Source organism: Silurus meridionalis, chromosome 17 (genome assembly GCF_014805685.1).
Source record: "Silurus meridionalis isolate SWU-2019-XX chromosome 17, ASM1480568v1, whole genome shotgun sequence".
NCBI lineage: Eukaryota > Metazoa > Chordata > Actinopteri > Siluriformes > Siluridae > Silurus > Silurus meridionalis.
In genome coordinates this window covers 22069806-22086165 of record NC_060900.1, presented here as the reverse complement: position 1 = coordinate 22086165, position 16360 = coordinate 22069806, and the positions used below count along the sequence as shown (strand labels likewise).

At 38.9% G+C, this 16360-nt stretch overlaps 1 protein-coding gene across 3 annotated transcripts in view; it reads right to left on the bottom strand.

Moving 5' to 3' along the window:
• The window catches only part of pde4d (phosphodiesterase 4D, cAMP-specific), a 169526-nt gene that overhangs the window by 101941 nt on the left and 51225 nt on the right, over positions 1 to 16360 (bottom strand). The window contains exon 1 of one of the 3 annotated variants that reach the window (XM_046870705.1): positions 7662 to 8405. The exons of the other annotated variants lie outside the window; for them this stretch is intronic. Within the exon in view, the coding sequence (XP_046726661.1) occupies positions 7662 to 7900 (239 nt within the window). The 5' untranslated portion in view covers positions 7901 to 8405. Of the gene's footprint in view, positions 1 to 7661; positions 8406 to 16360 lie in introns of those variants that run through there. 3 annotated transcript variants of the gene reach the window in all.

Below are 16360 nucleotides of genomic sequence, written 5' to 3'. Positions count from 1 at the left end.
GAGACTAGACGTTGCGTGTTTTCTTCGTGGTAATTACTAGAAGTTACGAACCTTGATTAAAACTAATTCTAGGAAGCCAAATGCCGGACTTCATCTCCCAACGGACTTTGTTGTGTTAGGGGACAAATGAGGACTGCGACCGAAAACTCCATGATTTTTGAAGGTAATTTCCATCTCAAACAATATGATTCTTTGATTTTCTGTGCACATGTGAATAAATCAGAAGAGGCTCCCTCAGTACAGGTACAGAATGTAGATTGGCCTCTATCAAAGCCTGAGCTTTTCAGTTGCAATGAATAGTGGGAACAAAAGCGACGGCAGCAGAGGGACATCTTGCTTCATTAGGCGTCTGATTAATCACACCTCTGAAAGCATGATAAAGAGGTGCAGAGCATCTGGGCAAAAAGTACTCTTCCGCTCTCACTTCTCACTTTCATTGCACTACTCTTTTCATGTGGCAGCTTCGGGCTCAAATTCATCGAGACGCTCATCAAGTTTAAAGCTTGATAGAAGATCGGTATCTCGGTTCAGCATTATACAGAAGACTAAGCAACCCAGCCGAAACGTTTGATGTTAATAGACTGATAAATGGTGCCAAGTTCTCAATCTTTTTTTTTTTTGTTGACGATCATTTGTATGTGATTTTGGAGCATCCTATTCTACATTTAGTCCCTATTTGCTGTTATAATAATCTCCAATCTCTTTTCTGGGCAGATGTTCCACTAGGATTTGGGGTGTGACTGTGGAGATTTGTGCTCATTCAAAGTCATGTACTGATGTAGGTGAGTTGAGGAAGTTTCATTCATTTTCCAGCACCCCATGCCATCTTTATCATTCATTCACAATGACATCTACGACCTATTACTCACGTTTCCATTTTAAACTGAGGAGGAAATAATACCCCAGCGCCTCAGGATTCATGGTGTCCTGCAAAATACGAGTGGCACTTAGTGTCGGAATGCTTTTACTGACATTTAGGCTCAAAAATCACCAGTCTCTCTGGGTAGATTGGCCTAATAGTTCAGCCAGGGGACCCTGAAACTATTTAGTTTAAACTGTTCAAATCCTTTTCTCATTTACTGTTTTATTACATTCAACGAGGAGGGTTGGGAAAGCGATGAATCAAAGTCATTTCCTTACCTGCTCGGAATAAATATGGAACAGACCCCGGATGCAAGGATCACATTTCACATTAGCAAATCCAATAATTAAAGTGAATTATGCGATCACTGTGATTTAAAATACCATGATTTGGCATGCAATCAAAACGTTTCGGTCACGTCAGGAAAGGTTTCACCTCAGTGCAGTGTATAGATATTCATAAAGCACATTGCAGCAGGCTTCAATTTCCTTTTATATGTAAATGAGAGCATTGTAACAAACGCATGGTATGTGTAATATTCTACAGAAATGAGGAATGCAGCAGCACTGATCCTGGAATTTAAAAAGGAGCGTTCAGGTAACTATATAAGTGCACGGTGATGAAATCAGTGTTATAACGCAATGCAGTGTAGCAAGAAACTGAGCACATCCCATTCGCTTCATGTGGATTTGAATGCCTACATATGTTCATTGTTCCTTGTGCTCATTATTAAAGCTACTTTCACCATATGGTCCCTATTCAGGTTTTTTTTTAAAGCCAAAAAACACCACATAGTGCTTCCCTAAAACATTTCAGAAACATCTCAGCTCATAGCCACTGCAAAAGTTTCCCACTAGTCTAAATCATTTACATTCCAGCTGAACACACACTCGGGGCTTTTCTTTTTAATGAACCTTATTCTGTCTTCTCTGCTGTTCCGGCTTGTTTTGCCTCCGGTGCGAGAAGAGCCGAACAAAAAAATTCCCCACTTATTCTGCTGACGTCAATTGTAGTCTATGGAGACATAGGAGACCTTTCATAAAGATGACCTTCTGCCGTCTCCAAGTGGCAGCTGTTCCAAATCCTCAGCCTGAGAAAACAATCTTTGATCAAGGTTACTGCTTTCTGTTAGTACGGCTAAAGCCCCACAAATCCACTGGTGGTTTGCAGTGAGCTTGGCACAGAACAGCATGCTGATGAGGTACAAAGTCAAATGGGCTTCTACCGAGGCTGAGAGAATTGGTTCAGCCCTACATTGGGAACTTCACTAACTCAGGTTCATTGCTATGGCTGTTTTCTGACCACTTGAAAGTGGGATGGGCAGGTTAGGGTGGCCTCCCACTCACCCGTTTCAGGCATGCATTACTTCATGACTTAGTCTTAGTCTTCTCTCTCTCTCTCACACACACACACACACACACACTCTTCACTTCAAGCCCTTGGTAAATATCAGGAACCTTTGTGGGACATTTGTCCTAGACATTTGTACAGTAGCTTAAATAGCAGCGCTTCATATTGCATGGAAAGTGAAAAGAAAAGAATCGTGACTGAATGTTTGAGTGTGGGAGAGTGTCAAAGAGAAGAACGGAAAGAGAACAACTTGCATGCGCAAAATCATTCGAATTCAATTTATTACTGAAAATATTTCACGGCCACATTACCATTTTTTTCAAGGATAAACATCACATCAGGTGTGGGGCTTTGGGAGAGAATGGCTTGGGAAAAAAAATGGCCTCCTCATAAACAGGAACACTACAATCCTAACAAAGGGTCCATGTAGCAAGCTCTAGGGATTGTAGTAGAACCCTTTAGCCCTAAAAATATTATTCAGTAAGTCTTATGAATTATTTAGTAAATGCATTAACCTAAAAGGAAAGCTCTGTAGTTACAGGAAGAATGAGTAGCTGGAGTCTGGATACACAGGTGAGTACTGGGACTCATTACATTCACATTCAAAGAAACCTTGAGAAACCCTGTTAAGACTATATTTGTGTTTAGCTTGTCCTGATTCAGAAATCCATTCTGATTTATTGTTTTCTTTTTTACCTAATCATTATTATTATTTTTTTTATAAAAGGTACACCAACAATATAATAATGCCTATTCATGGCCATGTATCATTACTGAAAATATATTACACTAATACACTATCAAAGCAACTTTATAGCCAACAATCCGGCATAACATTATGACCACCTGCCTAATATTGTGTTGGTCCCCCTTTTGCTGCCAAAACAGTTCTGATCCATCGAGCATTAACAGCATTACCTTCTTCAGCAGTTTGAGCAACAGGAGCTCGTCTGTTGGATCGGATCACACGTCCAGCCTTCACTCCCCACGTGCATCAATGAGTCTCGGCCGCCCATGACCCTGTTGCCAGTTCACCACTGTTCCTCATAGGACCACTTTTGATAGATACTGACCACTGCAGACCAGGAACAGCCCACAAGAGCTGCAGTTTTGGAGCTGCTCTGACCCAGTCGTCTAGACATTACAAACTCGCTCAAATCCTTACACTTGCCCATTTTTCCTGCTTCTAACATCAACTTTGAGAACAAAATGTTCACTTGCTGCCTAATATATACAGTACCACCCACTAACAGGTGCCATGATGAAGGGATAATCAGTTTTATTCACTTCACCAGTCATAATGTTATAATGTCAAATGCCATTATGCCTGATTGGTGCACTTTCTCCACCTTCCTATCTTGCAGACATTGTGTTGGCTGAGGCACTAGTTTAAAAAACACTCAATCAGTCTGCCTAAAGATGTGTAACTTTACTAGCCTGGATCTAAAAACTGGATTATCTACAGTGAAATATCCAAAAACGCCCTCTCCACTGTGGAATGGAAAAAACGTAATAAGCTTTGGCCTACATCATTTTAGTAAGGCGTTTATTTACCTTCCATCTTATTGCATTGACGCAACTGCGAGTAAAGGTTTCATTCCTTTAAGTAATTGATATTAATCTTTACAATTCTTTCAAACAGGTGCAAGAAGTGCAGTAAAAAAAAACTGAGACGGAAAAGTTTTATCTGGACTTATATAGATATTGCCTAACTGTGATTTACACACATTAAGCAAGTGGTGAAAAAGCTTCATGTCATTGAGAAACAAACTGAAATGTAACCAACTCAGCTTGCAATCAGATAACAGATGTCAAACTTTCCACAATGCACCATCACCACAGCTGGACTGGAAACTTTTGGAAACATTTTCTACTTTGAAACACAAAGATAATACTTTAAAAAAATATATATATTTTTTTTACTTTCTTTGAAATAAATTTGTTCGGGATACAGGCAAAGGAAAACCATACTGTATGGCTGTTTAGGACTGCCTGTAGTGTTGATAGTAACTAGCAGATCATTTTAACATGTGGGGTTTTCCCAGGTCACCACACATTTCCTGTGTTAGACAACAAAAAAATAAGTGTGCTAATACTTAGACTGAGAATAATGAAAAACAGCTCCAAGCAGCAATTAAGGAGGCCAAGCACTTTCTGACCCATTCTAGACGACCAGAAGCCACAGGTACTATAAACACTCGGCTTGATGGCAATACGTCAAGTCATTGCTGAGATATTGCCCCACATCCTGCATTCAGTAGCCCACCCAAGTAAATTAACTTAACGCTTGGTTATTAGCAGCAAATCATGTTGCTAGACAAATGTGCCAAGTTATGTGAAAGCACTGCTGTGAAATGGCCTCACCAGGGAATCGCCAGGAAGAAGAATCATCATTTGGTGTTGAGCGGTTCAAAAGTTATGAGCAGATGAATAATTTATAGCAACCTCTAGAGGCAAATATAGAGAAAACCTTTTGGAGTCCCTTAGATTCTGGTCCTTAGCTTATTTTGAAGTTTGATCTGAATATGTTACTCCCAAGTCCCAAATGTATTATGGAAGTAGTGCACTGAATATAAAAAAAACAAGAAAGATGTTTTAATTGGGTGGCTCTCATAATGCCAAAAATTATAATCAGAAAATTAAAAATGCTGGAAATGAGCAGAATGAAATTGCCTGAACTCAGCATGACCCATAAAATCAGAGTAAATTCGGATTGCATATGTGATGGAATTATTATGGCAGGATCTACACTATATTGATAAAAGTTCATAAGGTCATAAATATGATATGTGCTTTTTGAGAATTGCAGTTCACATTTAGTCCAAATTTGCTCTTATAATTCCCTCCACTTTGTGTTGTTTGATGTTCCAGATTTTGAAGTGTGCTTTGGAGATTTGTGCTCATTGAGAAACGAAGGTGTTAGTAAAGTCAAGTACTAATGTGGGTGAGGTGAGGAGGCCTGGGGTACAATCAGTGTTCCAATTTATCCCAAAGGTGTTCAATAGGGTTGAAGTCAGATCGATATAGCAGGAGATTTTCCAGTCCAACCCATGCAAAGCATATCTTCATGAATGGGGCATTGTCATGCTGGAACAGGTTTGGGTCTCCTAGTTCAAGTGAAGGGAAAATTCCATGCTACTGCATCCAAAGACATTCTATACAATTGTGTTCTAATTTCAATTTCAAATTTTATTTCTTTTCACAACGGACATTGTCTCACAGCAGCTTTTCAGAACTTAAGAACTGAAGTTAATGATGTGTATTTATCCCTGATGAGCAAGCCTGGGGCAACCGTGGAAAAGAAAAACTCCCTTAGATGTTATGAGTAAGAAACCTTGAGAGGACTCAAAAGGGAAACCCATCGTCATTTGTGTGCCTTCAACATTCTGATAACAGTTTGGGGAAACAGTTTGGCTGGGAAAGTCAAGTGTCCTGATACTTTTGTCCATATAGTGTATGTCTAGATTTGCTCATTTAATGATGCTAGAGTGTTTGAGACACATACACCATGTAGCTGAGCCTGTCGTCTATAACTGGCCACTTTCTCTGTAAGTATAATAATTTGAAAACATACAAATATGTAGCTTGTACACCTTGTTCGTTAACAAGTCACATGGTGGTTTGATTACAATTACAATCACCTAAAATAACCCTGATCGTCTAATCATAGTGATCGAGTGTTTGTGTAATCATCATGACAGGCCTCCTTCTGTGTAAATATGAATAAGATCTTATTATATCATGATGCAAATGCATGTTTGCACAAACAAGTACATTTGATAAGCAAAACCTCGTGATAAAAATCAGCTTCCATTTTCATTTTCGAATGACCAAATATGGAAAAGGAATGAATGGTGCGGCAGTATTTGTCTGGCAGTATTTGTCTGGAACGTAATTTTTATCTCCCTAGCAATGTGACACCTGCTATTGAGATTTTCATTTCTGTCAAGCACCATCCTTGAGATCTTGTCCCATGTACGAAATCCGACGTGATTGATGGTGCTATTCGACCGAGCTTAAACGGGCTGCACGTGCCAGTCAGTCTCAATCCTTGGGCAGGTAAGTAAAATCTATCAGCAGGTCCATCATTAGTGGGGTAGAGCCTGGTGACAATTTTAGAGGGTTCTCAGCTGGGAGAAGGCCAACAGAAATTTGAATTGGATGTCTGAATACATAATGCAACCTGTAATATATAATTAAAGTGGGGTACAGAAACAATATCCTCCAAGCTCTCGTTTTGTCTAAAGCACCTATCTATATCTATTTTGCATCACCAAGAAAGGCACAGATACAGGATTTTTTCACGAGATCGATCACAAGATTTGCTTCATTCTGTAAAAAAAAGAAACCCGAGAAAAACACGAGATAAAAGCCAGTCGATACTTGAAAGTGTTCACCTAAGAGGGGCGCTCCTTGGAAGACAATTTCATAACAAGCAGAGTTAATGGTGCCGAGTGGCTCCAGGTCAGTAATTGCGCACATTTGCTGAGATGATGCACTTTTCCTTTGGACGCGTCTTCGCAATGCCGGAAAGTACATAGCAACAGGAACAGCAGTGGCAACGCTAACCTCTATATCCATAATGAGCTCAAGCTGTGGCTTCTTGATTACATGCCTGCACGCAGCATGGGAATGTACATTGGATAATAAGCTCAGATTTGACGCACTGGTTTCAGAAATGACTTAAATGGATTTTTTTAGAAAATGTGGCGCGCCATCCTGGCTCGTGTTTTATAACGCGCAGCGCTGCGAGAGTTCCACAGCAGTCACGCCGTAATGAACATGATGAGCAGCATGAGCTGGGATAAGTAAAAAAAAATCTTTACAAGAAACAAGATAATCAAAACGGTAAAAAAGAAAAAATTATGTGATAGAAAGCACTAGTGAAATTTACACCAGGTGTTATGGCACAAATCCAGCTGCTTCCAAGAAAAAAAGGCAGTGGTGCAGGTCAAGTCTTTGAAATTCAAACAGACAACATGGTGAAGGACGTTTAGAAATACACCCAAGAATCTTGGCACCATCCTCTAAAAGGAAACTGTCAGTTCCAGCTTTTTCATTAGTGTGGAACGGAAGACAATGCAAGGGAAAGATGAAGGGGGAAAAAAAAGAGAGATAAAAGTAAATGAAATTCCTTTCAGGAAGATGCACAGGTACAGGCCTGGCACGAGTGTGATTTATTCGGCAGCCCGAGCGGCCAGGTGTTCTGAATAGAGCGGCAATATCAAAAGGCGGAAATGTGCATTACATTAACATTCTGCTTTGCATGCGGTGAAATACAAACACCTTTCCATGGCGCACAAGGTTTCAAACTGAACGATTCGACGACTGCAACTACAAAACCTGCCCTGTGTACGATATTTTCTAACAGCCTTTAAAAAGTCACAATGAATCTAAACGCATGCCCCGTACACTTTACACACAGCTGTAATAGGTTTCGCGCTCCTACCATGTGTGTGCCACGGTAAAGCGCCTCTGCTTGTGGATGTTGTTGTTGAGCAGCATGCGGCGCAGCAGGCGTGGCGAGTTACGGGGTGACAGACGGGGCGAGATGGCCGCGGGTGAGCGCCGTTGCCCACGCGGGCGCTCCTGCTGAAGGAGGTTCTCCCTCAGGATCTTCACCAGGTCCTCGTTTAACCCCACATGCTTGGGCATGGGTGGCACAGCCAACGTGTCCTGCTGTGCCATCCTGCAATCCTCCCGGCTCGCTCCCTGTGGCTGTTAATCCTGTCCACCGGCTCCCAGCCCGTGCAAAGGGGAGCAGGGCAACTCGGCAACTCCGTCTCTCAGCCACCCTTCTTAACACTTTGATGCAAAAGGGGAAAAAAAATGAATAGGGAAGAACACCGAAAGGAGAAAGGGTTTGAGGAAGAGCAGAGCAAGCCAGTGTTGGAATAGTGAGCTCCTGTCAGGACGACTGCAGAGTGGTGTGGCGTGGTGCTCCGAGTGGGAGAGCAAGACACGCAGGGAAGGAGGGAGGGAGGGAGAAAAAAAAAAAAAGAGTGTGAGCGAGTAAGGGAGAGAGTGAGAAAGAGGGAGGGGAGAAAGCTGTCTGCAGCTTCATGCTGTGCCTTGACTGCAAGCTGATGCTTCGATAAAGATGTGTGAGCGATTATTGAATGCATCAGTGTGTATGCACAGTGTGTGAAAGCCTGCATCTCTGTATGTATCTGACTTAAAAAAAAAAACAAAAAAAAAAAAAACACACACATCTACTGGTGTATGACTACCAGGGTTACTTTATTTTTTAAAGAAAATACAACCGAATACAACAGAAAAGAAACAGTGCCAAACAAAGATGCGTCATTGATTTTAATGGCCAGTATCACATGATGATTATCTTATTTACAGTGCCTAGAAATACCTAGTCTTTAATTCTTTTTGAGAGACATGTTCATGTTTCTTTTGTTTATACAGGTATGCATTTAGATCATTTAACAGCATGAAGGTTTACTTTCACCAAAACAAATATATAAATGTACAGATATTGACATCATTTTTATCATTTAATTTTTATTTATCCTAGTTTAGCAGGAATAACAATCTTCACACACACTTGGCATCTTGGACAGTTTTTTCAAACATTTAGCTAAAATCTTTTGATATGCTTCTGCAAAATTTGGCAAACGTGTTCTTCGCTAGTTGGGTATATCTTTCTGACCTTGTGATCCAGGTCAACCCAGAGCAGTTCAATAGGATTTAGGTGCCCTGACTGGGCAGGCCATTTAATGATAGATACCACTCCAACTGACTGTTTGCTCTAAAAATAACACAGAAGGGGCCAATTCCAATGAGTCTGGATGGTCCAGATGGAATTGCATGGTGTTGAATTATGGAATGGTAGCCATATTGGTTCAGTATTCCTTTTACTCAGAATAAGTGTCCAACCATTAAGCTTCCACCTCCATGTTTGACTGTGGTGGTGAGGCAGCCTGCAAAACACCTTCTCTCATGTTCTCTGTCTTACATAAGTTTTTCTGTAACAGCAAAAAATGTCAAATTGTGACTCATGTCAATAAAACCTTCTTCCAGTCATTCCCTGTCCGATTCCTTTTTAATCTAGTTCGTTGCATATCAATAAAAAGAGCATGCATGTGTCTCAAAAGCCATTAAAGACTAGGTGTTTCAGAAGTTGAGTTATTTTTTCATTATAATTTCTCATTCATTCTTCATCAGTAAGCACTGTATTATGATCACCCTGTTGTGGATCATAATAAAGTGCAACAGCTGTCTATGTAACTGTTTATCAATGTAACTAAAACTATTTTTATTTAGTGCTCTGGTTTGAAGCTTGTTTTTACTTTTCCTGTTTGTAACAACCATTTGAATAATCACTCCTTCCAAATCATTTCTTATAGAGGTAATGTTATTGTGCTTACATTTTGTTGCGCCACAAAAACATATTAAATGAGTTCAGGGATCTGCTGAGCATGAGGGAATTTGATTTCCTCTCATATTCTCAATGGTTGTATCTCATCACTGTACTTGTCACACTACATGATTCTTCACCGGGAATATCAAACATGCTTGAAAATATCAGACTACGCTCTCAGAAAATCATGTCACTGAACCATTTAATTTAAAAGAGCAAAGACGCCATGGATGTGTGCATAAAGTCATTACACAATTGGTGGGCTGTATTCGCTATGGCAATGCAACTTCCAAATCAAGTCTAAAACCATATGGACTTAACGTGCTGCTCACAATCCAATGATTTCTGAAGCATATTCAGATGATGAATAAAACCAAATTGTATACCAATAGAATCAATATTATGCTAGTTGTTTCATTTTGAGTTCAGGATTCAACAAAGGTGGCATCAGAGAGTTTTGAGTCACGATAACAAGTGGCAGCACAAGGCTGCATGCACAGTCACAGGGAGCACTGACCTTCAAAAGTCAGTGTGCCAAAAGACATTGTCCTTCTAAGCACATGCACACACTGTCACCATGCTCTCCTCACACGCGAGTTTCTCGTCGGAAACCACAGGATCTTACTTTCGCACCAACCCTATTCACCAGATTTTGGCTCCTGCGGACGTCTTCTTCCCGAAGACGAAGATCCAGCTCAAAGGTTGCAGTTTTGATACCATTGCGAGATCCAGCGTGAAATGCTAAAAGAGCTTGTTGTGCTTCGAAAAAAGAAGACTTCCAGGACACATTCCAGAAGTGGCAGGAAGGCTGGGAGTGCTGCATTGCTGTGCTAGGAGACTATCTAAAGGTGATAGAGTGTAAACAATAGTGAATAACGTACTTTCTTGTAAACAGGGCTAGTCTCTGGTGATCTACTTTATGGCGATTTTGGCAACATTATATTTATCAGCTAATTACCAACCACCCGACAAACTGAATCAGGTGTCAATGGAAGTACAATGCAGCACAGTGAGTCCTCAGTACCTCGACAGAGAACTGTCGACAAGTGTTCTGGAAGTACTTTTGCAAATTACCCACTCACAGCAGCCTGACAAAGCACGGGCTATTGATGTACCTGTGGCTCACTGCCAAATTTTGTATTAATGCAAAATAATTGGTTAATTTTTTCTCAAAATGTCTATAGTATGATATGAATTTTGCAGTATAGTGCATATTTACTATGATATACAAAGGGGCTTCTAGCGAAGAGAGCCAGAACAGAGGACTCCTTTTTCATACTGATCATTCCAGCATATTGTAAATCACACTGCAAGCTCTCATTATAGAGGTAATACATCACGTCCAGTCACTGTGATAAAATTGTGTCTAACACGGTTTCTTTTTATTTCATTCCACTGAGTTTTATAGATTTCAGATGAAATTACAAATTTTAAAAAATAATGCATTTCAAAATAAGCATGGAATTCATACAGCTGGACACTGGGAGTGGTACCTTAGTGGTTAAGGCTCTGGGTTATTGCTTGAAAGGTCATGGGTTCAAGCCCGAGTGTCGCCAGCTGCCACTCTTGGGCCCTTGAGCAAGGCCCATAACCTTCTGTGTTCCATGGGTGCTGTATCATGGCTGACCTTAGCTCCAAACATTATGAAACATGTTTGATTTTTTTAGGTATTGCAACACCACTTGGTTGTTAAGGACAAAATTCAGAGTTGTATTTAGAGGACTATAGTTTTCTAACCTGGTACGTGAATTCAGAATGTAATTATCATGATGCAATGGATTTCCTAATCATTTTGATCACAGCTGCCAATCACATTTTAGAACAGAAAAAAATTAACATTCTTATTTTTCATTACTGACAATATAAAAGAATCATATAATGCACATTTAGCAATTTCTCTTCATATTGTTTTCAATACTTCTTCTGAAATCGTGTAAAGTACACATGAAAAGGCAGCATCTACCGACACTAACGCGTTTGCAGTTTCGTCCACTCACTTTGCCGTCTCTCTCTCTCTTGCTCCGCCCTCAGTTGCTTTTTGAAGAGCGGAGACCTTGTCTCGAGCGACGCATGAGGAATAGTAATTGGGCATCAAAAGCAACACTGCTTTTAGTCAATAATGGGGTCAGCATTAGTGTGGAGTCCCTGTGCTTAACAGTGTGGGTTGTTATCTGCACTTTAGCCGTGAGAACAAGGCCCATTAAACTCAGGAGGAAGGATCCTCACAAGGGCTTGGTGACCTCAACGCACCTCACCCGTATTGACTTCTATTTCAGTACGGTGGATAGAAACCAAGCAACACCAATGTCACAGCAATATAAATAGGACTGCTGGGGTCACATCTGGAACATAGCCTTCTGACAAACAGGCAAAGTTTCGATTACGCAAAACATCTGTTCTCTACGTCCGCTCAGGTTGCCAGAATCTTTTCCTTCAATAAAGAGATTTTTATTAAAAATACATCAAACCCTTAGAGTTCTAGAGTATTATTCATTTCCAGTTCCACTTATTAAAAACAAATAAACTCATGCAATGATGTAATATTCTCAAAAAGTCAGGACTTTAATCCCATCTTATTTTGAGGCAAAATTTGAAAGAAACAAACAACAATCACAACTGCCCTGTGCCTGACCGAATTTCATTAGAACATGGAGACGTTTCAAACGTAACATTTCACTGATGCTGTTTGAGGACTATAGGAGTTGACTTGATGTTTGCTATGTGGTAGCCTGTTTGGTTGGCCTTTTACTGCAATACACAGAAAAACAGAATACAAAATAAATAAAAAAAAAAAAAAAATATATATATATATATAAAAATATATATATATATATAAAGACTGTCAATCAATTAAAATATTTAAGCGTGATTAATCGCATGATTGTCATGAGTTCATTCATGATTATCACAACATAATCGCACATTCTGTTCTAAATGTACATTAGATTAATACGTTTCAAGTTTTTAATACACAAACTAATCATAAAAGACGTTATAAATATATTATTTCACTTAATATCTATCCTTTTTTTATTAATTATTTTAGATTGATTTTATTATTTTACACTTTGGAAATTATTCTTTTAATATTAATTTATTTTGAAATGTCACATTTTTATGGTTTGTGTTTTTGTATGGTTTTTTATATATTTTTTATTTAATGGTTGTTTTAGCTCAATGCTGAAATTGACTGGCAAGGCAATGCTTAGTAATTAAAAATTGGTTTTCGGTGGAGTTTATATTTTTTTTATATCTGAGAAAAGAAAGGGTGTTGTGAATAAATGTGTGTTGGGTTGAAGGTTTTCATTTCTTCTCTTTTATATTTATTTATTTATATTTTGGATAAAAATAGACAAGCAGAATTTCACGCTGCATTAACCGTGCGTTAATATAAATGAGTGCATTTAAAATAAATAAAATTGTGTTAACACGTTATTAACATTATTTTGACAGCCCTTATATATATATCTGTATATAATATATATATATATATATATATATATATATATATATATATATATATATATATATATATATATAGGGCTATATAACACACATTATTGGAATTTTGTTAATTTGTAGCAATTTACTAAGAATAATAATAAAAATAAATAAATAAAGGTGAAAGCTGGAATTTTACAGCAGTCAATGAACATGCAGCTCATATTCTCAAACTAATAATAAGCTTGCTATTAATGAATCAAAAAAGGTATAAATAATGATATGGTCTGAGTCTTCATTGCTAGACTGTGAGTAACGTTTCTTTAGGATGGTCCTGAACTTTGATATCACCAGAAATAGATATAAATATATAAAATATTACCAGAGTTAGAAGAGAATTAGAAGAGAATGCTAAGATGCACAGTTTTTCATAAACAAGCTGAGATCTTCAATAGAAAGGCAACTCATAACATGGATGATCACGAGATCTATATCTGAGCAGTAGACTTAATGCCATCACCCAGGCCAGAAATAGCCTTGTATTTGATTTAAAGCTTTTCAATCACATCAATAAGAAATCATTCTGACCATGGTTAATGCAGGTTGTCTCATGTTGTGGGCTGTTTATTAATATTTGAAGCACAAGCACTCACTAAATCGACCAGCGTCTGATTCCACTTTTGCTCGGCCAATGGAATACAATGCTTTCCATCACTGAAAAAGGGTGCTCTTTGCCTCAAGACTATTTCATAGCAGGTAGAAGTGGCTCTGGCTGGAATCCATTTCGACCGCAGCGTGTGTCCAATGTGCAAATCATGGAATAATGATATTCCTGTATGGAAAACTTGCTTCCGTGGTGCTGTGATGGTATAACATGAAAAGCATACCATTGAAGTTACGCTTTAATAATATGAATAATAATATTATCACACTGCCATTCTACCAAAGAATTCCATGTTTCCTATGATGACTGGGCTTTTCTTTTTAATAAGCAAAATATACCAGGAGAATTTCTGAGATGAAAGCATTTTGATGAACTACTGAAAGCAAAGAGTGACTCAATAAACAGAGTACCAAGAGATTTAAGCCTTTCCTTCTAAGATTCAATAAAATTCACACTACTGTATGTCAATATTGAAATGAAATATTGGATTAAACAATGGCATCACATGTGAAATGCTTTTCCATCCAAACACATCCAATCTATAGAAGTTATCAATACTACTTGGCACTTCAATTAATAAATTATATGGGCACCAGTTTCTAAACACCTGTCCATAAGTTCCATCTGTGCCCCATTTGCTCTAACAATAAGCTCCACTCTTCTGGGAATATGAGACACTATATTTTAGCTGTAAATAATTGTGCTCATTTAGCCACATATTGTTACAATAGTAAAGTGAGGAACTGTTGTAGGGAGAGGAGCCCTGGGGTGCAAGTCAATATTCCAACTCACCCTAAAGGTGTTCAATAGGATTCAGGTCAGAGCTCTATAGCAGGCCATTTAGGATCTTCCACTTCAACCCATTTGAACCATAACTCCATGGAGCTAACTTTGTGTAGAAGGTTTGGGTCTTCTAGTTTAAGTTTTTTTTTTCCTGCCCTGCAAACTCATTTCAGTGCATCCCTCATAAATATCAGCGCTCTGATCTTGGCTGATGCTGATACATATCCACCACTGATGTCCTTCATATTACATGATTCATATTATTACATTATAATTAATCATGTTATTATAATCATCTAATACCCCACCTTGACTTAATTTCCAAATATTTAAATAACACACTTTATATAACGAAAGGGCTCAGATCTTTGTTTCAGCTATATTCATGTCCTTCAGCAATGTTTATGTACATATCCGAATCCCTTAATGTTTCTATAGTAACAGCTTACACACAAATTCTGTATGGCTGATGCTTTAAATAATCTAAATCTCAAATCTATTTAAAATATATACTATTTATGTTTTTTTTTTGTGGGTTTTTTTTATGAGGAGTTATGAGTGTCAGTGCTTTAGTGCTATAACCTTTCCCAGCATGGACAAATGACATGCTGCATTTCATAAAGAGAGAGAGAGAGAAAACCAGATGCTGTTTCGGAAAGGAACGTTCATCTGTGCTGTATTTACACGATGACAGGAAGAACCTGGTACTACAAACGTTCCACAACATTAAACGTAACTTTATAGACCATTAAAATCTGCAGTGTGTCTTCATTAGAGGTTGGCCGATTAATCAGTTTTACCAATTAATTGATTGCTGGAAGTATTGGATATCTTCAATCATTTTTTCTGGCTTGCGTCCCATGCCGGAGCAGCTAAGAAGGTCTGCTGTAATTACGAGAGCGGCCTCTAGAGGTGACTCACTAATGCCATGTGCTGTTTATCACGCGAGACTGCATGATGCACGGAGAGCGCTATATTATATTTATTGCTTATAATTTATTCATTATATAATAATTATTACTAATAATATAATAATTAAAATAATTACTTTACACTTGTTCTTACACGCTGATCAGTCACACCATGAAGTTATAGGAAAGAGTGGTAGAAGCCAGGCTGAGAGAAGAGGTGACCATCCGTGAGCAACAGTATGGTTTCATGCTGGGAAGAGCACCACAGATGCATTATTTGCTTTGAGATTGTTGATGGAGAAGTATAGAGAAGGTCAGAAAGAGTTGCATTGCGTGTTTGTGGATTTAAAGGAAGTGTACGACAGGGTGCCGAGAGAGAAGTTGTGGTATCGTATGAGGAAGTCAGGTGTAAGTGAGGGTATGTGAGGGTGGTGCAGGACATGTATGAGGACAGTGTGACAGCAGTGAAGTGTGCAGTAGGAACGACCGACTGGTTTAAGGTGGGGGTTGGACTGCATCAAGGATCAGCTCTGAGCCCTTTCCTGTTTGCAGTGGTGATGGACAGGTTTACGGACGAGGTCAGACAGGAGTCTCCATGGACTATGATGTTTGCGGATGATATTGTTATTTGTGGTGGGAGTAGGAAGCAGGCTATAGGTGTCAAACAAATCCATTATCGGTAGACCTCTTGTCTTTTTTAATGAATTGCACATAGTATCATACTATCAAATCGCTGAGAAATGTGGAATTACCAGACAGAGCTCAGAATATTCCTGTTCTTTGAATGCAGCACTACAGTTCTGTTAATTTGTATAAAAAGTCAAAAATAATGGTCAGGTAACTGTCAAGTCACATTCGAACTCCATCTCCCAGCAACCGCCTCGAGAGTCAGACATGGCCACTACAGACTACAGCTCTTACAGTCGACAGTGCTCACAATCACCAAGTTACTAATTAAGAGCAGGTGTTCCTCATCT